Source organism: Oryctolagus cuniculus, chromosome 3, assembly GCF_964237555.1.
Source record: "Oryctolagus cuniculus chromosome 3, mOryCun1.1, whole genome shotgun sequence".
Classification (NCBI taxonomy): domain Eukaryota; kingdom Metazoa; phylum Chordata; class Mammalia; order Lagomorpha; family Leporidae; genus Oryctolagus; species Oryctolagus cuniculus.
In genome coordinates this window covers 81,413,852-81,436,639 of record NC_091434.1, presented here as the reverse complement: position 1 = coordinate 81,436,639, position 22,788 = coordinate 81,413,852, and the positions used below count along the sequence as shown (strand labels likewise).

Genomic DNA, 22,788 nt, shown 5'->3' with positions numbered 1-22,788 from the left:
AGCGGCTCCACTTCCGATCCAGCTAATGTATGTTGGAAAGCAACAGAAGACCATCCAAGTGCTTGGGCCCCTGGAGCCATGTAGGAGACCAGGAAGAACTCCTGGCTCCTGGCTTCAGTCTGATCCAGCCTTGGCCGTGTCAACCATTTGCGGGGTGAACCAGAGGATGAAGATTCATTCTCTCTCTCTCTCTCTCTGCCTCTCCTTCTCTGTAACTCTTTCAAATAAACAAACAAATGATACATATATGTGTGTGTCTGTGTGTCTGTATGTGTGTAGGGTTATAGTTGAGTTTCTGACAAAATTCTTTCAAAAACAAAATGGGACTAAGCAAAATAACAGCATCTTCCTATTTAAAGTGACACTTTCATTTTTAAAGTTATTTTCAACAAGTTCTTTCTGTGCATGTTGATGAAGAAGCTTACAACAGCTCTGCTAATTCACTCCCACTCTGCAATGTCATTTGCGAGGATTTCAGCAGGCGCTTCTTTACTGACACAGAGGATACCTCCTGGGATGTCGTTGCTGTTGTTCTTTTCGGAACAAAACTCAGGAAACTAGAAACTCACCGCCTTAATCATGAATATGAAGGACCGAAAAAACATTCTTGAGGGGAACAGACATTTAGCCTAGCAGCTAAGGGACCCACATCCCACGGGGAGTACCTGTGCTGGACTCGCAACTCAGGCTCCTGACTCCAGCCTTCGGCTAGATCCTGTGAGGCAGCAATGACGGCGCAAATCACTGGGCGACCTGGGTCGCACTGCTGCTCCTGGCTTTGTTCCCAGACATTGTGGGCATCTGGGGAGTGAACTAGTGGATGGCAGCTCTCTGTCTCTGTCTCTCTCGGTGGCTCTCTCTGACTCTGTCTCTTTGTTTCTCAATCTCTCTCTAATTCTCAAATTTTTAAAAATTCTTGAGTGGTGATAGCTTCATAACAATGTGAATATGTTTAATGCCTTTGAATTATATAGATATAGATGATACAGATATAGATATAGATATAGATCTCAAGAAATCCAAGGAAGGGGCCAGTGCTGCGGCTTAGTGGGTAAAGCCGCTGTCTGTAGTACTGGCATCCCATGTGGACACCAGTTCAAGTCCCAGCTGCTCCACTTTGATCCAGCTCTCTGCTATGGCCTGGGAAAGCAGTGGAAGATGGCCCAAGTCCTTGGGTCCCTGTACCTGCATGGGAGACCTGGAAGAAGCTCCTGGCTCCTGGCCTCAGGTGGGTGCAGCTCCGGCCATTGCAACCATTTGGGGAGTGAACCAGAGGATGAAAGACCTTTATCTCTCTCTCTGCCTCTCCTTTTCTATCTGTGTAACTATGACTTTCAAATAAATAAATAAATCTTTAAAAAACAAAGGAATCCAAGGAAAACAGCAACAAAAAAATGAAATGATGCCATGAAGTACGAACACCCAAAACAGAAGACAAATACACCTTGAACACATAATCATTCATGTTTTCTTCTAGCCACAGACATAGCTTTGTTGTTTTTACCCTTTGCCTATCTTCTTTGCAATCAATTGCCTATATTTGGAAGCAAATAGTGTGGGAATTAAGGATCAACTATCCAAAATAACTGTATCATAGAAATAAATTTATTGTTTTCTTAATTTAAGTAGTCTCTCCTAATGAGGATTCCTGGACTTAGTGGTCTATTTTTCACTACAACTCAGTCTAAGAGATATATAGTCTACCTTCCTAAAGCAAATTCCATAAATCATGAAAGAGTTCTTGTATGTTTTTGCTTTGCTTTTATCAGTCAAGGACTTAAACCCTGCTCCAGATAGTCACTTTTGCTATCTTGTACCTTTACATGCTGGTCCCTTGTATTTGCAGGGTTCCTACAGACAGAGGCCAGCAATCTGAAAATCTGAAATCATGAGATCTAATTTCTTATTTCTAAATAGATTAATAAAAATTAAGTCAGAAAGTGCATAGTCTCTTAAGTTGCACTAATGTGAAAGCCACGAGCCACAGGAGGCTGAAAATCACAAATTCATTTTCTCAGTTGCAGTGGCCAAATTTCACGTGCTTTACTGCCCCATGGGGTCAGTGACCACCAACAAGAGAGTGAGATACAGCACACTTCCACCATCACAGAAAGTTCTATCGGCCAGACCGGCAATAAAGGGTTGCTTTAGATAGTAAGCTTCCAAGCTCACTTGAAATGATGCTCTGGATTACCTTCTAATGTCACTTCAAAGTCTTCAACGTGACCACTTGGTTAGTTATTTTAGAGATTTCTCTATATGGAAAGCAAGGTACCACTCCACTAATTTTCTTAGAAAGTCTTCCACTATCAATAGCAAAAGGCCTGTCAAAAAGCTTTGCATGGAATGGCACTCGCCAAATGCTGCTTATCTCATCCACTCAAGTAATACTAGCAGAGCTTAATTCTTTTTTAAAATTTATTTATTTATTTGAAAGGCAAAGTTACAGAGAGAGAGAGAAGCAGAGACAAAGAGAGAGAAAAGAGAGATAGGGAGGGAAGGAGGGAGGGAGGGAGGGAGGGAAGGAGGGAGGGAGGGAGGGAGGGAGAGAGAGAGAGAGAGAGAGAGAGAATCTTCCATCTGCTGATTTACTCCCCAAGTGGCTACAATGGCCAGGGCTGGGCCAGACTGAAGCCAGGAGCCAGGAGAATCATTCAGATTTCCCACATGGGTACAGTAGCCCAAGCACTTGGACCATCTTCCACTGCTTTGCCAGGAGAATAAGCAGGGAGCTGGATTGGAAGTGGAGCAGCAGGGACTTGAACTGGTGCCCATATGGATGCCTGCACTGCATACTGCTACACCACAGTGTTGGCCCCAATCTTAGCAGATTTTAAAGAAAGAAATAAACAATCTTATTAACTGAAAGAAACAAGACTATCCCTTAAGAAAAATAGTAAACAGCCATTCATGTATTCAACAAAATTTACCATCCCCACACCTCCGTTTGTCTCTCCAACTTCTCTGCCTGTTTCACTGTGCTGGGAGGCTGAGCGCAGGTCCTGCAAACCTAGGATTCTCCTCCTTCCAGCTTCCTATTGCTCCTGACTAGAAGCTCTGGCATGAGACCCAGGGTGGGAGCAGAGTCAGGGCTGTCTGGTGGGGTGGACTGGCCTTGATCCTCAGTTGATGGCCAAGCAATCTCTTATCAGGCAGCCTCTGCCCAGGGCCACTCCTGCAGGTCTGGGAACCACTCCCACCTTGCCCTCCACACTCTGCACAGTGAAGGCGCCCATCTTTGATTGGCCTCAGAATATGTCAGTATCTGTTTTTAGTTTCCCTAAGTCCTGCCAACACATTTGTAAACATTCTTGTTTAGTAAACATTCCGTGAATACCACATTTGAGCATGCCACGTGTTTCCCATCAGAATCCCGACTTATGCAGTTCGTAAAAGCACGGATTCTTGCCAGACACAATTGTAGGCCCAAAGACAATGCCAGCTAACCCTAAGAAACACAGTCTTTTGGAATGTAGCCTATATTTTGATTTCTTAAAATATTCAATGGTCTTCTTTCTTTAATGCCCTACTCACATACTATTTTAAAAGTTAGGGTCATGAAGTAGATATTTTTCATTTTAATGGACCCCCATTTCTACACACATTATATTCACTATATTTAACCTAAGATCGTCATTGACTGTTTTGTTTTGGTACTTCATGAAGTGCTTCTGTGACAGTGACAAACAAGCTTAACAGTAGTGGTTGCCTTTTAGGACATAATGATCAAGTCCAATAGTAAATCTCATGATTGAGAACATTAATTTGATAATTTAGACTAAAAGCACACTTTTATCTTCATCATTTATGTATTTGAAGCCACAGCACGGCATCCCTAAAGAATTCTATCTATGCCTCATATTTCTCTGCGGCATGCTAGCAAATTCAATCCAACAAATACCGAAGTGCCTGCTGTGTACAAAGCATTTTAGTAGGCACAAAACTCAACAACATATAGACCCCATCTGTAAGGATCCTATATCCTTGTCAAGGAGGATCATCGGTTCCCAACTTACTTCACAACACACTACCCTAACCTGCTGCAGCACAGACCTGTAACCTCATGCTGTGCTTTTCCTTTCCTGATATTTTCTGATTTTCTCAGTCCTTTACTCCCGAATACTAAACGTAAATGTATTATACTCTGCAGTCTAAATGAAATGCCACTTAGTGGAAGTTAAAATATAATAAGAAAAAGAAAAATCAAATTAGTAAACTCTAATGTCTCCATTTTTTAAGCATCCTAAGAATGAGACTTCACAGGCTGTGGAGGAGTACAACCCACACAGACCTGGACAGATCCGCTTGCATTTGCCTGTGTGTTCTTTAAAATATTGAGAAAGTTAGGCGAAAGGTACTAAGACAGGAAACTTCCCATTTAGCAAAGTAAATTCGGATCAAAAAGGAAAGTTCCTGTGTTTCTAGGGATAACAAGTCCTTATCAGCTTAATTGAACCTTCACTTTCCTTTTAGAATGTAAATCTCTCTGACTGAGTAGGTACATTCTCAATCTGCACAAAAATGCACCCTATGTGACCTTCTAACATGTCAAACAGACCATCTTACACTGTTGGAAATTAACTCAATAAGGGAAATCCAAAGGCAAGGTTCCTGCTGTTCGGAGAGAGATTCAGAACAACTAGTTTCTTTAAGAATATCATTAACAGCAAAATATTTTGCCTCAACACGCTGATTCCCTCGATCCCAACCGAGAGAATCTTTTAGCCCAAGCAGTCAGTTGCTCTCTAAAAAAGTATCTAAGTTGTCTACAAAGGCAGGCTTCTTCCCATCCTTTAAATGTAACACGTCCCTGGAAACCACCCTATGACATCTGTCAAGTAATAATGGTCCACATACAACTCGGTTTTCTTCCAGATAACGGGATTTTACATTGCCCACAGTCCTTCCTGTCAGTTCCTTCTGTGTATCTATCTCACAGCTTCCAGTTATGGTCACACACATTTTTAGGAGAGGGAAAAAAAAAGCTTTGAACTAACTAGGACAGAGGACACACGAAACAATGAGAAATAAACAAAAAGAAAAGGGAACAAATCTAGCTATGGTTGAGTTTGCTTTCACTCAATTATGCAATCCTAAGAAGTTGAGTGTAGATCAAATATAATAAAATTCTTTCCAATGGGCTTAAGATATTATTTCACAAACCATTTTTCTTAATATCTAGTTAATCTTTAATAGGTCATGGTTCTTGGTGGCTTAACTCTAAATTATACATTTTGTCAGAGTTTGTGACCTGTAATAATCCTTTTTGTAAATGAACTAAGGGAACATTTTCCCTGTTGAATTTACTTGCAAATTGTTGGAAAAAACTGTTGAAAAATCACTCTCGTTTGCTTATTAATACATCCTAGCTTCCCCCGTGGTTGATTTCCCTAACGTGTGGCACACAGCCAGTCTTTACATTTTCAGCTGGTACAGTTAATGAGCACGTGAGCCAAACAGCACAGGGGGGAAGCTATGCCCAAATGGCACAATGGGCTTCTCGAGACCACCTACTGTGCACTTTGTTATTCTGAGGTTATCCACATAATTGACTAAAACAGAGCTCCTTAAGCCTAATGGGATGATGAGTGCCAAAGGCTGCCAATCTGCCAACCCTGTTCAAACAGCTCAGGGAAAGCAGAAGAGTGCAGAGTGGTGTGTCCCAGGCAGAAGGTAGTTCCCACCAGGCTGGAGAATGACAGGGTTGACGTCAACAAATACAGCAGGTGTTTAATGATAGCCTGGCTGTTTTTTCTTTTTCTTTTTTTTTTGTTTTGGGGCTGGGGTGGGGGGTAGGGGGGCGTGGTTGTTGACCAGCAGGTTACAAGGTTACAGCAGGTTGTGATGGCAGGATGGTGGAAGGCTCAGGGAGAATGTAGCCTGAAATCTACCCTGCCAATGTAGGAAAGCTCCAGGCATGCTGAAAAAGTCAGAGGTTTTTGGCCCTAGACTAAGAAAACAAATACCCTAAGGAATGTGGTAAAGGAAGAATCCAGAAACAGAAAAATACCGTGAATTGCCCAGGAGCCATGAAGGATGCACAGGGCCCAGATGTTGGCCCATCCAGCTGATCTGTTTCATGTTAGAAATATGACAGCAAAGCAGAGCAAGCTCTGCACACTGTTTTAGCCAACCAGGAGAAGTGGCCACACTAGTGGCCACACAGGTCTGATTGGCCATTACTTCTGGGTGAGCTCAGACAGAGTGACCACCAGCCATTCCAGTTCAGACACCAGCTGCTGACACTGACCCCTTCACACCCCATGCAAAGTCTGCAATCAGTTTTCCTGGAGTGATTGCTGAGGCTCGTGTGTGGTCTCCCTGCTCCTCTCCTCTGCAGGACCAGACAGGAGCAGTAAGGTCCTGGCTGCCCACCTCCAGCCCTCCTGCAGCTGCCCCCTCTCTCTGCCTCTCCAGAGCTCCCCTCTGTCTCTTCACTCTGGCTAGGCTTCCTCAACTGCAAAACAAGTGGCTTTGATCAGAGGATCCAAAAGTTCCTTCCAATTCTAACCTGTGGTGATGCTGGGCTGTTACAAATTCTGAGAATCATAAAAGTTAGAGTTGAAAGGAACTTCAGAAGTCATCTATTCAGCCTCCTACTCATCGGGGCTAACTTAGCCAGAACTAATAAGCTTTGAAGGTTCCATGTAGTTGTTTTTGGCTAGCTGAATATGACAACAATCAAAGCTTAAACCTTAAATATAAGGAATGAAAAAAATATATAAGGTTTTTAGGACATCTTTAAAAAAAAGTCTGAAAGAGTGAAGCCCTTGGAGCAGCACTTTCATTGCTTAGAATTCAGCTGCTTGGGCTGCTGGCATCCCATTATCTCAACGCCAGCTGGAGTTTTGGCTGCTCTGCTTCCAACCCAGCTCTCTGCTAATGCACCTGGGGAAGCAAAGATGGCCCAAGTGCTTGGGCCCCCATCCCCCATCCAGAAGACCTGGACAGAGTTCCAGGCTCCCGGTTTCAGCCTGGCCTAACCCTGGCCTCTGCAGCCATCTAGGGAGTGAACCAGCAGGTGCAAGATTTCTCTAACTCTGCCTTTCAAATAATTAAATAAATCTGAGCAGCGATTCCCAATTTGCATCTTCACAATATCAAGGGCATATTTAAAAATCACACAGGATGTCCGCAAATTCTCCAAGCAGACTCATTTTTGATTTATTACTAAGTTTATAAATATAAGAGGGGATGGAGCATCATAACAACATCAAATAAACACAATCTTGAAAACAGAAAAAAGAGCAGAAAGGGGAAACACAGTTATATTTTGAGATGCATTCAAGAAGTCAAAAAGAATGACATCTGCTCTTAAAGGGGAAATTCCATTGGCAAGCTGCTTTTCAAAATTAATTTTTATCTCATAATAAATATTCTCATAATAAATATTCTATTATTTTATTCACAGAGCTTATGTCAAGTATCAAACTGTAGAGCTCGAAGAAATCATTGCACACATTTAAAAAACATTGAAAAACAATAACTTCCTGGCATGTTTTATTATTAATTACTTGAAAGTGGTAACCTCAGAAATAAATAAGAGATACACACACTATATTTACAATTTGGAAAAGTCATCAGTGTTAAGATACCAAGTTGTTCCAAATCGATATATAGATTTAAAGGCATTCCAATAAGTTCACAAGCTGATACATAACAAAATGCAAAGGATCTGTAATAGCTACTGGATCATTTTGAAGAACATACACTCCCTGCATTGCTACAGTAAGTAAGACAGCATGGTATGGGTACAAGCATACATGGGGACCAACTCAATTGTCCAGAAAAAGAGCCACACACACACACATAAGTGGTCTCCTTGAGTCACAACAAAGGCCATGCTAAAATTCAAAGGGGGAAAGGGGCATGTCTTTTCAGTAAATGGTGGTGAACAACTGAGTATCCACGTGGACAGAAAAAACAAATCTTGTCCCTATTCACACCAGATTCAAAGATTTATCAGAAATGATTGCAGAGCTAAATGTGAGAAATAACATGTAGCTTCTTATAGGAACCGAAGTATCTTCCTGATTTTAAGTAAGCAAAGATTTCCTAAACAGACACAAAAAAGCAAAATCCTAAAAGATTAACAAACTGGGTTTCATTACGTTAAGACCTTCTATTTATTAAAAGATATGTAAGTCAGGTGGTGAAAGGAAAAACTGAACCTTAGATGAAGATATTCTCACACTTATGTCTGATGAAGGACTTTATTCAGAATGTATTTTAAAACTTACAAACCAATAACAAAAGGCAATTTTAAAAGTGAGCGGAAAGTTAAGTGGTGCTGTATGAAAACTGTATCCTAATAAAATTTTTATTTTTAAAAAGTGAGCAAAAACCTTGACAGAGATTTCACAAGAGGATGTCCAACAGGCCAACAAATACATGAAAAAGTGTTCAATGTTATTAATCATCAGGAAAATGCAAATTAAAACCATAATGGGACACCACTAATCAGAAAGGCTAAAGTTAAAAAGACTGACAATACAGGTGTTCGTGAGAATGCAGAGTAATGACATTTCCCAGGCTTGGCTAACAGGAGTAGAAAACTGGCACTATCTAGCAAGGCTGAACATACATATATTCTATGACCTACATAGCTACATGAATACATGATACAAGCAAAAATAACTATACAAGCTCACTCATACTAGCCCCACATTTAGTCCAAATGCCCACTAATAATAGAAAAAAAATTGTAGTATATTCTGTGATGGAATACTGCATAGAATTAAAAAAATACCAGCAATTGGGTGAATAAAATCAATGAATCAATCTGTTAAATAACATCAATGAAGCAATCAAATTAATCATGAGCAGAAGGGTTGGAATACAAAAAGATACACACTATCTGAGTTCATTCTTACGAAGTACAAAAATAGGCAAAACCGTGCTACAAAGATAGCAATCAGATGGGCAGTTACCTTCGGTGGGTACAATTAAGTTTGGTTTCTGGGTGCTGGAAATGTTATATTGTCACCTGGGTGGCTAGCACATGACTTATACATCAAAATGTATTACTCTATACTGTATGTATTTCTCACCTCAATACAAATTTTAAATAAACAAGTAGAGTAATCCCACTATCCTCCATGATGGCTCCAACTCTGCCTTAATCATGTGTTGGCGCCTTCCAGGATCAATAGGCATTGACTGTATTTAATTACATGTGTTAGGTATTTCATCTATATGATCCAACTACACGATTTTAATATAACATGTCTGAACTGTTAAAAGAAGATACAAATGGCTGTGTGCTTCCCTGTAGACTCCTGTTAAATTCTCAGTGCACTCATTCACATGGAAAAATATGGCCCCCCCCCCCAAAAAAAAAAAACGGTGATGGGATCATCTGCATCCTGAAAAACAAACAGAAAGGACCCTGCATGCAGGGTTTGACAAGATTCAAATCAAAGAGGCAAAGGAAGAAAAAATACAGAAAGGTACAGTTTGGCGCCCTAGAAAGCAGCTGTTCATTAGGGTGCAGACACAGAGATTCCTATCACAATGCACTTATCTGAACACGCTATCGCCAGACCACACAGTCAAATCAAATTCTGAAGGCTCAGAGGACGTGCTCTGAAGAACATCCTGTACTGCTGAACGTGAATCTGAATTCTGTGACAGTGACAGAGGGGTAGGAGAGAGCACCGGGTATCACTCACTGTCACTTCAAATCTTATTTGTATGTTCAAAAAACAAATCTAGGCTTTCTGAAAAATGCAATCAAAGTCAATGTTTAAGATTTCTGCCATTAAAATTAAAATCTGAGAAACTATTGCCATGTTACAAATACACGATTTTTATTGCACATGAGAAAACGTGTAACTCTTTTGTGTTTAATTTAAATAAAGACTAGCTTAGTGCAATAGTCAAAAACTAGGAAAATGGTTTAAGTGACTTTAAATTTTACTACAGGTTAAGAAAAATGTAAGCAGCTTAGCATTTGACTACATCATATTTAAATTCTAATCTCATTAGAAATACACATTTATCATCAAACTAGTTTCTATGATGCTAATTATATATTCTTTCATTCAGAGTATTACATCATGTCTGTGCTTCTATAACACACTTATACATTACCAAATAAAATTTTATTTAAAATTTCCATATAAAATTGGATCAAGAATCAGAAAAGAAAATCTGACTCAAAGGAATAATTGTAGTTAGCAAATTCTTAATGATAATCTGTAGCATCGAGCAAAGGGGTAGGCATTTAGCCTTGCAGTTAAGATGTGATGAATTTAGGTCCAGCTCGCCCCCAGTGCAGAGCCTGGGAGACAGCAGGTGGTGGCTCAAGTAATTAGTTTGCCTTCTGCTACCCACATGGGAGACCTAGGTTGAGTTCCCCCAGCTCCCAGCTTTGGCCTGGCCCAGCCCTGGATGTTGCAAACAGTTGGGGCAGTGAACCAACAGACAAGTCTCTCTGTCTTTCACACTCATAAACGAGTTAGTAAATGTTATTTTAGCTAAATTAAGTCAGATGCACCGATTAGAGCAGACGAAGTGAAAGTTGCTGACATGCAATGCCCACGCCTCGAGAATCTACCAGACATCTGTTAATGCGAAGAGGTGGGTCCAGAGTGGCTCAGCTCCCAGTGCAGGAAGAAAAGTTGGGAGCAGGATTGGGGGAGAAGAGAGAAAGGCAGCACTTTGTGACTGTCCAAACTCTGGCTGGACAGGACCACGCAGTTGCCACCCATCACGCCCACCTGACAAACCGCTGAGCCTTGCTCCTCACCCACTGTCTGCTGAGCCACCATCCAGGAGCAAAGGGATCACTGGTCTGAGCCACTCTCTAGGCACAGACTGATTCAGGCTCTGTGCTCCTCTCAGGGCAGGATTCATATCCTGTGCTCCACAGGCGGAGTCCAGGCAAAGCTTTGAGGTGAACGGGAACGCGTGCCACCATCAGGAACTCAAGGAGGCCAGGGCTTCCCCTAAGAACTACAAACCACCAGTGAACCAGGGAATCAGAGAAAAGCAATGAAAAAAAGCGCGGTTTTCCCTCTGCCTCTTTGTTTCCTTATTCTTACTAGCCTCAAGAGAGGCTGGCCTCATTCAAGGCTGGAGGAAGGAAAAGCTGTGAGGCTGCAATCATGTATCCACTGCTGAGGCCTGGATGAAATGTGTTAGAAACAACCATCCGGCTGCTCCCAAAAATTCTGATGGGGAGAGAGCCAGTGGTTATCGGTGAGACTGGCACGAGAAAACAGGGAAGCTGCGCACGCTTAGGGAAGGAGGGCTTCCAGGGTCCGACCGACAACTCTAGGTTTCCCTAATCCCTGATTCACACGTGGTTGCCACACACCCCCCCACACACACACCTTCTGGAAACCCCTTCCTCAGTACTAAAAGCCCAAATCCCTATTCAAGGACTGTGAGGAGGCCCTGCCTTGCCACTCTGTTAAGGGTGGTATCATGTCAGAGTGCCTGGTTCAAGTCCCAGCTCCACTTTGCATTCCAGCTTCCTGCTAGTGCACATCCTGGGAGACAGTAAAGAATAGCTTAAGTACTTGATCCCCTGTCACCAGAGACCAGGATGGAGTTCCTGGCTCCTGACTTCGGCCTGGCCCAGTCCTGACTGTGGCAGGCATTTTAGGAGTGAGCCAGCAGCAGTTAGATCAGTCTCTCGCTCGCTCTTGCTTTCTCGCTCTCCCTCTGTGTATGTGCATATATGTGTGGGCACATACACTTTATTGCTTTCAAATAAAGTGAAAGCACATTAAAAAGCAAAGGTAGGTTCTAACGCTATAGAATATGTATGTGAATTATATGTATGTGTAAGTGGGTTTTTATTTTTATTTTTTCCTCTTTAAAAAAAGATTTATTTATTTGAGAGACAGATACAAGAGAGAGAGATGGAGAGACAGAGAGAGAGAGAGATCCTCCACCTGCTGGTTTACTCCCCAAGTGGCTGCAATGGTAGCAGCTGGGCTGATCCTAAGCTAGGAGCTAGGAGCTTCCTCGGGGTCTCTCATATGGGTTCATGGGCTCAAGTACTTGGGCCATCTTCTATTGTTTCCTCAGGCCACCAGCAGAGAGCTGGATCAGAAGACAGGCAGCCAGGACACAAACCAGTGCCTGTATGGGATTCTGCAGGCCGCAGCTTAACTTGCTGTGCCACAGCGCCAGCCCCAGTGGGTTACTTTTTTCATACACTCTTACAGATAGGAGAACCCAACCACTAAGTATGACAATTTATATATGAAATGAGTTTCAGGTTCTTAAAAACCAACTGAGAAGTGAACTGTCTGAAATAAAATTTGTTGCAAATGCAACTCACTTGTAAGTCAAGATACGCTCAATTATTCAGCAAATTACATAGAACACAACAAAAATATCATCTAGTAGCCAGTTCTTTCTGTGCTGTTTAATTGTTTTTTAAATAAAAGTCTGCAAGTGATTCTGTAGAATAAAACCCAAAAAGAGATTGAGATTAGGCACCTTTTAAAATATATATATATAGTTTCATTTTTAAAACATTAAAATTAATCAGAGCTGTGCTTGGTGGAAGGCAGAGAGGACCTTGGGAAATTTCAGTGAATGACTTCAAATAAAATTTTCTGGCAGTGTTTTATTTCATGAACATCTGTATTTATCAAAACCTATTTAGTGATGAGCTCCAATTGTTTTTGAAAAGACAAAAGTAAGTTGATGGTATTACAAATTTCTAATGAAATTTACTTTTATAATGAGTAAGTATTTGCTCTGAAACTAAAATAAGTTGTGAAAATACTTCTTGTAATTCTGTCGGTAACAGGAAGTTCAGAGGTTCTTTAAGACAAATAAATTCCCAATAGCAACTTAAAATCATCATGTTTTAAAGGTATTTAGCAACAGAAACAGTACAGTGTTACTTGAGGATAATATACTGGAAATTTATAATATAAAATTCATTTTTGGTAACTTTGATTTTTTTCCACCCCAAGAAATTCAAGTTACATATGGCCATCCACTTCTGCATCTCTAAGTATTCATTTTTCAACTCATAGAAAAACACGGCCAGTACTGTCTGAAATGGGCTCACATATGCAGAGGAATGGATTCAGGGTTCTACACTTAGGCTAGGCGGAGGGCAATGTGACTCCTAAAGCCCTTGGTTCCAGCTGCAGACGTGAGTAACTGTTTATCTTGAAGGAACTAACGCTTGATTTGGCCCAAAAAAGAGATATCCACAAAAGATTAGGAATAATTTTTTAAAATGTTATTTTCTGAAGAAATGCTAGCTCACATTAGACATATTATTAATGCATAGATTGTAGGCAATGATCTAATTAGCAGCATCATAATACCCCAAACTTATTTTTCCCCTTTGCTGTTAGCAAGGCTAATGAATTATGAGAAATGCACATCATTTTAAATGGTTCAAAACACTAGGAGTAACACTTCTGTATAACCATTATGTCATCATTTGAGAATTACATTATAAGCCTGTTATAACCCTAAGAGGTTGGTTTAATAGCACATTTATAAGCATAAAGCTGCAAAAAAAAAATAACAAAGTAAAATACAGTAACTGAACATGAAATTTCAAAATGAAGACAAACTACAAAAAAACAGTATTCTTTTAAAATTCCAAATAGCCTTAAAAGGATTATAATGCATAAAGAATATGCAAAACAATGCTGATTATCAACCCAAGAAATTTTCATTCTTCCATTTAAAGCCATATTTCTTCAATACACAGTTTTCAAAAAAAATATAAATGGCCAACAAATATATGACAAAATGCTCAACATCACTAGCCATCAGTGAAACGCAAATCAAAACCACAATGAGTTATCAGAGTGGCTAAAATGCAAAAGACAGAGAGGAACAAATGCTGGTGAGAATGTGGAGAAAGCAGAACACTTCCACACTGTTGGTGGGAATGTAAATTAGTGCAGACACTGTGCAAAACAGTATGGAGATTTCTTAAAAAAACTAGAAATAGACTTGCTGTATGATCCAGCTAACCCACTACTGGGTATATACCCAAAAGACATGAACATAACGTATCAAAGAGATACCTGCACCACCACAGTTACAGTAGCATTGTTCACAATAGCCAAAATATGGAATCTACCAAGGTGTCCATCATCAGATGAATCGATAAACAAAATGTGATATATATATATCATATATATATAATGGAATATTATTCAACTATAAAAAGAATGAAATTCTACCATTTACATCAAAATGGGTGCAATTTGAGGGAAATAAGCCAGACACAGAAAGACAAATGCTACGTGTTCTCCCTTATATGTGAGAGTTAATATTTAAAAAAAGAAAAAGAAAACAAAAACAAAAGAAAGAAATGCCTGTATTTATCAGTATTGCTGCAAATACAGTTTTGTCAAACTTCATTTTATGCCTTTGTCAAACCAATGGTTAAGAATGATATACTACTATAGTTTTAATTATCTGTGATTACTTTAAAAATCACTGTATATGGGTGAAATGCTCATTTTTACATTCCATTATTGTATACAGCTGTTGTCTATATTCCCGATAGAGTCTTTTTGCTTTTTACTCGTTAAACTTCTTATTTGGTGAAATATTAGCTTTTTTTGTAATGTAAACTTAAAATGTTATCTCAAAAACTAAAAAAACGAAAGAAAGAGAGAGGGACAGTGGTAGGGTGAATGGGGGTGGGGAGGAGAGAGGGAGGAAGGGCATATCATTATATTCTTAGAACTGTATCCACCAACCACATTGAATCTGTTACAAACTAATTAAAAATTTTAAAAATAAGAAAAAAAATACAGCCACATTTCTTTCTGAAACCCCCAGGGTTGTGGTAGCTTCTTTAGCACTGTTTCTGACAAAATGCACGCAGACTTTTTAATCCCACTCACATATCTTAGTACATTCCCTGTCACTCAGACTTTCAGCTGTTATGCTGCCTACCTTGGTCTACTCTTTCGCCAATATCCTTTGCTGATTTCTTGTGTTGTGTGCCCTCTGTCTTCCCTGGTTTTCTGTGAGGTTCAGGAGAGTGGGAATCATATATTCCACTCCCTAACCTTTCCCAATGTCAAGTGCAGAGAATGCGCATCAGGGTCACTTGGTAAACAAGATTGATTAGCTACTATTTGTTTTTTGTTTGTTCATTTGTTTGTTTAGCTAGTGTTTTAGCCCATTATAGGCCTCAATAATTTTTCAACAAGCTTCCAGAATACAGATGTGACTGCCATTGTAGGAGATCTCCCACTGGATGTTGATTTTTGCATGTTTACAGTGTCAGGTGTAGAAGCAAGGTACTGTTCACATTAGCAACTGAGTTCTCTTTAGACGTAGTCATCACCCAGAAGAATATAATCCACCCTCCATCTTCTCAAATGGCAGATGCATCCACTTAAGAATCAGCTGGACGACAATACAGGCAGAGCAGCTACACTCAGCAGTAGACATTTGCTCTCCTAGGAGGCCTACACGCTGATTTTTGCCCTTTCCTTTTTGTTTCGCTCTCATCATCCTGACATGCTTGTTTTCCAGTGCTTCTTTGAAAAATTAAAATATTCATATAATTATGTTAAAAAGACAAGATACATTAAACAAAAATAAGGAATTAGATTATTGGAGATACATGTTCAGTTTATTGTTGGCTTAGCCGTCACCATCCACTTTACAATCGCCGTGTCCCGCATACATGTCAGATTGAGAAATGTTTAGTTTCCATTATCAAATCTGTATGTGTGTTCAACACACATGGTTCTAAGAGGTTTTGTTGTGTATGTCATCTGACCAAACTCCCAGTGGTAAACCTCTTTCTCATCCAAGTGCTGCCGTTCGTGAGGCATAGCCAAGTTCCAGCAGGTCTTACTATTTTATTCATGAAAATGATACAGCACAGAAACCAGAACATTTAAAGTCATCCCACATAACATCCTCAAGTCCAATGTCCAAATTTCGAGTTTGTGGTTTGACTTCTTACCAAATATTATGATGCTGCATTTAAATAACTAACATATCACTACCAATTTTTAAATAAAAAATGCATTCTTTCATACTGAATAAAACCTTTCTACTTTAGACCTACTTAATATATTCCTGCTTTATTCTATAATATCCCAAATGGGTTAAAAAGTATACTTTCCCAATTTAAAAGCCAGGTGGCCAAATGTCATATTTAGGGTTATGTAATAGTCAGTAACTGAAACAAAACTATAATATTCAATACATCAACCCTAGTTTATATTTTAGTTATCATTCATTAAAGAAATAAATGTTTTGGCCATATCTAGAATACCCTAGAAAGGAGATTTTTCTTGAAAATCAGGCAGAAAATGTTTGAGTAGTGCTGGTTGGTTGAATGGGGTAGGACATGATGGAGGCATATACCTGCTGTGTCATCACTTCTCTATGACATCTTTCCCTTCAAGCTGCCACTGTGAGACTTTCTCTGGCATCCATTTTTTTTTTTTTCAAGATTTATTTACTTACATATTTAAGAGACAGAGGGAAATACAGAGAGAGATCTTCAATCCACTGGTTCACTATGCAAATGGCTGCAACAGCCAGGGCTGGGCCAGGCCAAATCCAGGAGTCAGGAACTTCATCTATAGCTCTCATGTGAGTTGCAGGGGCCAATGTATTTGGGTCATCATCCTCTGCCTTTCCAGGCACATTAGTAGGGAGCTGGATCAGAAGCAGAGCACCTGTGACTCCCACAAGGGCTCTGATAGGGGAGGCTGGTGTTGTAGGCAGATGCTTATCTGGCTGCATGACAATGCCGGCCCTGTGGTACCCATATTCTTTAAAAAGATTATGCAAAAAATCACTTTTGATTCTATAAATATAATCCTTAGCCAATTGATATGATTCTTCTTATAGATCTCATTTAATCCATTAAACAACTTGAAAGTTTTCATTTTAGTAATAAAACAAATCAAAACACAAATAAGGTTATATTGAGATTTCATCTAAAATTTAGGATAGAGTATTATAATATTTGTAGATTTTGGCCTACAAACTTTTCTGATATAACAAATTTCTGCACACATTTTTTCCCCCTGAACAATAGTGCTCCCTGAAGAAGCACTTATGTAGCACCTAGGAATCAAGCAAGAAACATAGGAGGTACTGACATCCTTTACAGAGAGGCATGCAGTGGGGTCCTGAGACCATGCCCGGAGAAAACAAACTTCTGTTAACTGAGATACAGTGAAAAACAAACTAGAGAAGAAATTCCTCATCTCCATAAACAATGTGCAACCGTAACTGTGTCATTTTTACTGAGCACTTATCCTTCCTTTCTGGATCTTCCTCATGTGATTTTTATCGGTTAAACAGATTTAGAAAAAAAAAAATAAGTGATTTCCTTTTCTGGTAAGTCCCTCTTTAGTAAAAAGAAAGGGAAAAAAGATCCTTCTGTTTTTAACTAAAGGACGCATAACTAAACATTTTTTAGTACTCATTAAGTAAGTCGGGATAATCTGAAGCTTCAATAAACCACTAAGCAAAATACAAAGAAGTACTTCAGTAAAGTTTATTAACATTTTTTCTTGAAAGTGTATTTCATGGAAATTGCCCACATTTGAATTTAAATCCAAAGTCAAGATCGCCAAAAATGGAAGGTATATCTAGTTATACTGTTAGGAAATGATCGGGGACTTTCCTACTTCTTATTACTTACCACTACTGTTCCCTTCAAGGCCCTTTGCATTCGACTGCCCACATAGAAAAAGTAGTCCACACAATAACAGTATTATGAGAAATTCAAAAGAACAGAAAGCTACCCAAAGGGAAGGATGCTAAAATGTGATATGATATATTTATATACTGCATCTTCATTTCAACATTTACATGAGCTTGAATCTTGCAATACCTTTTCCAGGCAGGTACAACGTCCCACTCATGTAAGGATGTAAAGTTTAATCATCAGTACAAAATGCTGTATTACTAAATTGAGAGATTTAAGCAAATTTTATTCACCTTATAAATGTGGTTAAGTCTTAGGATACAAAGCACCTTCTGTCTCTGTACGCCAGTCTATTATTCTCAGTAGTTCTATGTATAAAATCATGGCTGCTAATTTCTGGAGAGGCAGATTGTTCAACACAATATTCATTTGGCTACAATTAAATAAAAAGCACATAAAGGTTCAATTCAGAAAAACTGCTTTGTTTTGGTATCCTTTATTACTGGAATCCCGAGTTAAATCACTCATTATTTTTCAGATTTTGAAGCTATGTTCAGATTTGTTCCTTGCCATACATTTATACAAAACAGCCTAAAATTATTTTTTTTGTTCTAGAAATAAAGGTTTCTTTAGTATAGACACAATACTGCTATATGCAGAAAAACTTAAAAGTAAAGCTTTTTATGTGTTTTATAGAAACATATTTTAGAAATACGTGAATAAAGATTACAAATGTGTCAAAGTGCTTTCAGTTGGTACAAAATATCCAGCTACCTAGTTATGTCTTCAAAAGAAATAGAATAAGTATTTCAATTCCCACAAACATTTGCAAACATACATTAGCAATAATGAATGTTATACTATCATTGAAATAAACCAAGATCCAGGGGTTGCCTTTACAATAAATGAAATTACTACAGCCATTGCTTGAAAATGTGTACATACAAATCTTTAAGTTAAAATGTTAGAATGCCAGAATTTAAATTTAATTTTCATAATATAACACAAGTCATTTTAAAACCCAGAAAATCCTTTAAACAATATGTGCTTATGTTTACAAAGATACATCAAACTACATTTCAGAATAAATATGTGAGGTCACAAAGAGAACTTGCTGCGATAAGATTATCGTGACTGGAAAATTAAAAGAAAAAAAATCTCAGCAGTGTGTAAAATCAGGTTACTTGAAATCTACACGAAGGTATTCTGAAAATTACATAATCTCCTTCATTGCCACCCAAGCCCTAGCCTTTCAAAGCAACCTCAAGTTTACTCTATGTTGAATGCAGATGCAGTACTTTGGTGAACAGTGTTTTCCTTCTAAGCACAAAGCATACCAAGACGGTCATTTGTTCTAAAATAGACCCACCGATGTTATTTTTTGTTGTTGCTAAGAAAATGCAGAAGTAGCTAACATTTGGCAGAGGGAGGGGAATTACAAAGTAAATTAGCTAAAAAAGACTCTGCCGGGATCATCAGCAGAAGAAGAATGGTTTGGCATATGTAACTTTTTAAAGAATGGGAACAAAAGTCATTTTCAAGTGCCCTTATTTGGTATCATCCATTCCTTCCGATGAAAAGAAATCGTATCCATTTATTTCTTCTTGATTCAATAAAATCGCATGTATCTCTTGATCACAAGTTAAACACCACTTTTAAACAACCATGCCATTCCTAGGTTTTTGATAGAGCTACTAGACAAAAGTTTCAAAACAACTCAGGCTAGCAAACACATCCCTGTACTTTAAACAGAGTGACGTTTTCTAGCCCACACTTCAGGAAGGTTAAAATGCACAGGCAAGCATCATCTGGCAGATTCTAAGAAGTCTATAAACTCTTTAGGTCGATTAGGCAATGCTTGTTTTTAAATTAACTACAAATCAAACAAAGCCTATCTTTTTAAACTACACTATTACATTGTTACTAATAGACGTGTGAGAGAGGAAAAGAAAAAGTCTACATGTTGCAAACCCTGCTTACCTAAAATCTGCATCTAATCACTTCTCAGTTTCAGGTGATGTCCCTTACTGAGATAATCAAGATACTTTTACCATCGGGAATTGAGATTTCATTACCAAACTTTAATACGATGCTATATAGGTCAAGTGAGTATATGTACCTCTCTTTGGAAACAAAGAGACCCAGAGTATTAGGATTTCAGATTTCATAGTAGAAACAGCAAAATACGTTTTGAGAATGTCATTTACTGAAATACAAATCAATATTAAATGCTTTATGCAGGAAGCACACTTTCAGAAAATGGGCCCTAAAGCTTTCTGGGATCCGACCCTAATTACCAGAGAAGGCTCTTGTCGTTTGTCTCTCTCTTCAATTATTTACAGGGCAAAAAAAGCCAAATGGCATTGCATTAGCTATATTAAATGTTAGGTACTTGGTTTCTAACTTACTAATGGTACATAAAAATTACCAAGGTAAATGTGCCTGTAGAAACACAGCTTTTATTTTCTTCTTCACCTGAGTGTATGTATTTATTATTCATATAGTTAAGTGTTGAATAGGCTGTCTTTCAGGCACCCAATGCTGCATAATTTAAACAAGTGCATTAAATATATAAGACATCTAAAAGGTAGGGCATTGATTATGCCACAAAATTTCTTTGTACAGTTACAATGGAGCACCCCCCAAAATCGAGCATCTCCCAAGTTCCTGAAAACAAACCCGTCAGAACCACACAGAAATGAACAGATGGGTTTCCTTGCTGGTACCCTCCTGCAGCTTTCTGGTGACTCAAAGTAAAACAAGAAGTGAGGAGGGGGTGATGTGGGGAGTGAGAAAGAGACCCTGGAGTGCTTGGACATTCTTGGCCTTGATGCCGACAAGTGTCCTTTTTGCAAATACAGGTCTGTGTTGCAGGTACATGCAACACGGACCACACACATTCTAAGAGACTTTCTTACAGTTCAAGGCTGAACCTGAGATTCTTCGAGTCAGGCCAGTGATGCCCAGTGTGCCAGCCAGCCGGTCATGGTTGCCTTCTCTCTCGACGGAAGTTCAGGCACAGCATCCATACCTGGTCGTTTTCTGAGCTAGAAAGGCACGCGGAGCTGTGCTAGATGTTAACGGCTTAAGGAGCCTGCTGCATCCAACTTCCGCCCTTCCAAACCGTGGCAGAAGCTTCTAAAGCAGAAATCGCCACTCTTCACGTACCCAACTTTGTTCCTCTTCTCCTTCTTTTGTTAATGAGTTCAGAAGGCATCACATTCTTACAGTGAATATGAGATAGGCCCTCTAAACAAAGTACCCAGGGCCCCCCCAAACCGGTCGTAATTGGCATGGCTACATGTCATCAGCTGCTGGAACTCAAGAGTGCATGCAGGCCACTTTTGGAAAAACACCACTGGAAATCGATCGGTGGTAAAACACAGGAGGTGGGTTTTTTTCTTCCTGTTTTAACTAAATACAAACTCACTTCTTTCTCTGCGCTGAAATCTGCCCATTATCCCCCCTTTGCAAAAAAAAAAAAAAAAAAAAAAAGCCACAGAAAAGATTCAAAGGGACATCAATGAACACTGAGTGAACTTTGGCCACTTTTCTACCCAAAACACCAGCGTAAAAGTAGAAATCAGTAACCAGGTGAAGTGCCACACCGCACAAAGATCAGAGGCGAGGGGCGGGCGCGCAGGGCCGGAGGCGGGCAGGAAAACGTCCCGGCCCCCCACCCCCACCCCGCCCTGCAGCCCCGGTCGACGCGCGCGCACGAGGTAGAGGGGCGTCCCTGGGGGCGGGAGGCCCCGCGCCGCTCCCGGGGAAGAGAAGAGTTACTGCTCAGTGGGCGAGGCCCTGGAGAGGGGGTCCGGGCGCCGCGGGCCCCAGGCGTCGGCCGCCGGCCGGGCAGCACCGGGCGCAGGGCGCCGCTCGGCCCCTCGACCCTCGTCGCGTCCTCCCGGGCCAGGAAGGGGCTGGCGGCTCTTTCCTGTCTGGTCTCTCCCCCCGCGGCTTTCTGTAACCCGATCCCCGCAATCGGCGCCCCGGGAAGCCGCCGCCCAGCGCAGCGCGGCTCTGCCCAGGCCAGCGCTATAGTTAGCAACCTTCCATCAACTCCGCCCGGGGCGGCGGGGGGCGCCGCGCGCCTCTCCCGGGCCGACCCCGCGCGCGCCCCCGCCGCCCCTCGGCCGGCGCCCCCTTACCTTAGCTTGCAGATACTGGGGGTAGTAGTAGGTGGCGTACTGAGGGTACATCTGCTGTTTCCACACTTTGCCCATGAAGCTGGAAGGAAGCCTGCCGTGCAGGGTCGCGGACACTTTGGGGTTTCCAAGTCTCGATCGCTCCTGCCTCTCCCTTTCCGGCGGCGGCGGCGGCGGCGGCGGCGGCGGCGGCGGCGGCTGCCTCGGCGGCTGCTGCTGCTGCCGCTGCTCCACCTCCCAGCCGGGACCAGACGTCCTCCGCCTCCTCCTCCTCCTCCTTCTCCTCCTCCTCCTCCTCCCGAGCAGAGAGAAAGACACTGCAGCGCGCAGAGGGCACCCCGGACAGGGCGCTCCCAAGGAGTTTCCTCCCGGTGCCCGACTGCGCCGGGGCTGCCAAGGGCTGGCGCGCGGGCCGCGCTCCGCTCGGCGAGCAGGCGGCGCGGGGCGGGGAGGGGATCAATACAAGTGGAAAGTGCTGCTGCGGCTGCGGCGGCGGCGGCGGCGGCTGCGCTCGGTGCCAGGCGGCATCTGGGGTGGGTGCGCCCGACTGGAGCAGGGAGAGGGGCTGGCGGGCCGAGGCCGTGGGGGAAGGGCGGGCGGGGGCGGGGCCTGCGCGCCGCGGAGCCCGGGACCCGCTGGAGGTGAGGGCAGAGTTGGGAGCGCCGCTCACCTCCCCGGCTCGGGTAGGACGGCGGGAGCCCTGCGATCCCAGACCGCTTTGTGTCGGCGTGGGGGCGGGGGTGGAGAGGGCACCTCTTCTGCTCTCTGGAGTTCTTGGCTTCGTAGGGGGGAGGGGAGGTACGGGAAAAGAGGAAATCTGATTAATCTCTCACTCCCCCCCCCTCCGCACACCCCGCGGACTGATGCTTTTTTTTTTCTTTCTTTCCCCCGAAATGGAAAGGAAAATGATTTAGTGCCCAGCACAAAGCTGGAGTGGGGTCGCGCGGGTTCTGTCTCGCCCCCACCCCAGACCACTACACTAATTTTCTAGGTGACCTTGGGAGG

At 41.5% G+C, this 22,788-nt stretch overlaps 1 protein-coding gene across 9 annotated transcripts in view; it reads right to left on the bottom strand.

The window, feature by feature from the left end:
- Positions 1–22,359, bottom strand: part of RBMS1 (RNA binding motif single stranded interacting protein 1) — a 241,187-nt gene extending 218,828 nt beyond the window's left edge. For 2 of the 9 annotated variants that reach the window (XM_070070775.1, XM_070070766.1), the window contains exon 1: positions 21,787–22,326. Coding sequence is in view for 8 of the 9 variants with exons in the window: in XM_070070766.1 (XP_069926867.1) it covers positions 21,787–21,861 (75 nt within the window). In the remaining variant the exon portion in view is untranslated. Of the gene's footprint in view, positions 1–21,786 lie in introns of all 9 variants that reach the window. The other 7 variants (XM_051849539.2, XM_051849537.2, XM_051849535.2 and 4 more) reach the window with 7 other exon arrangements.
- Positions 22,360–22,788: the final 429 nt, after the last annotated feature.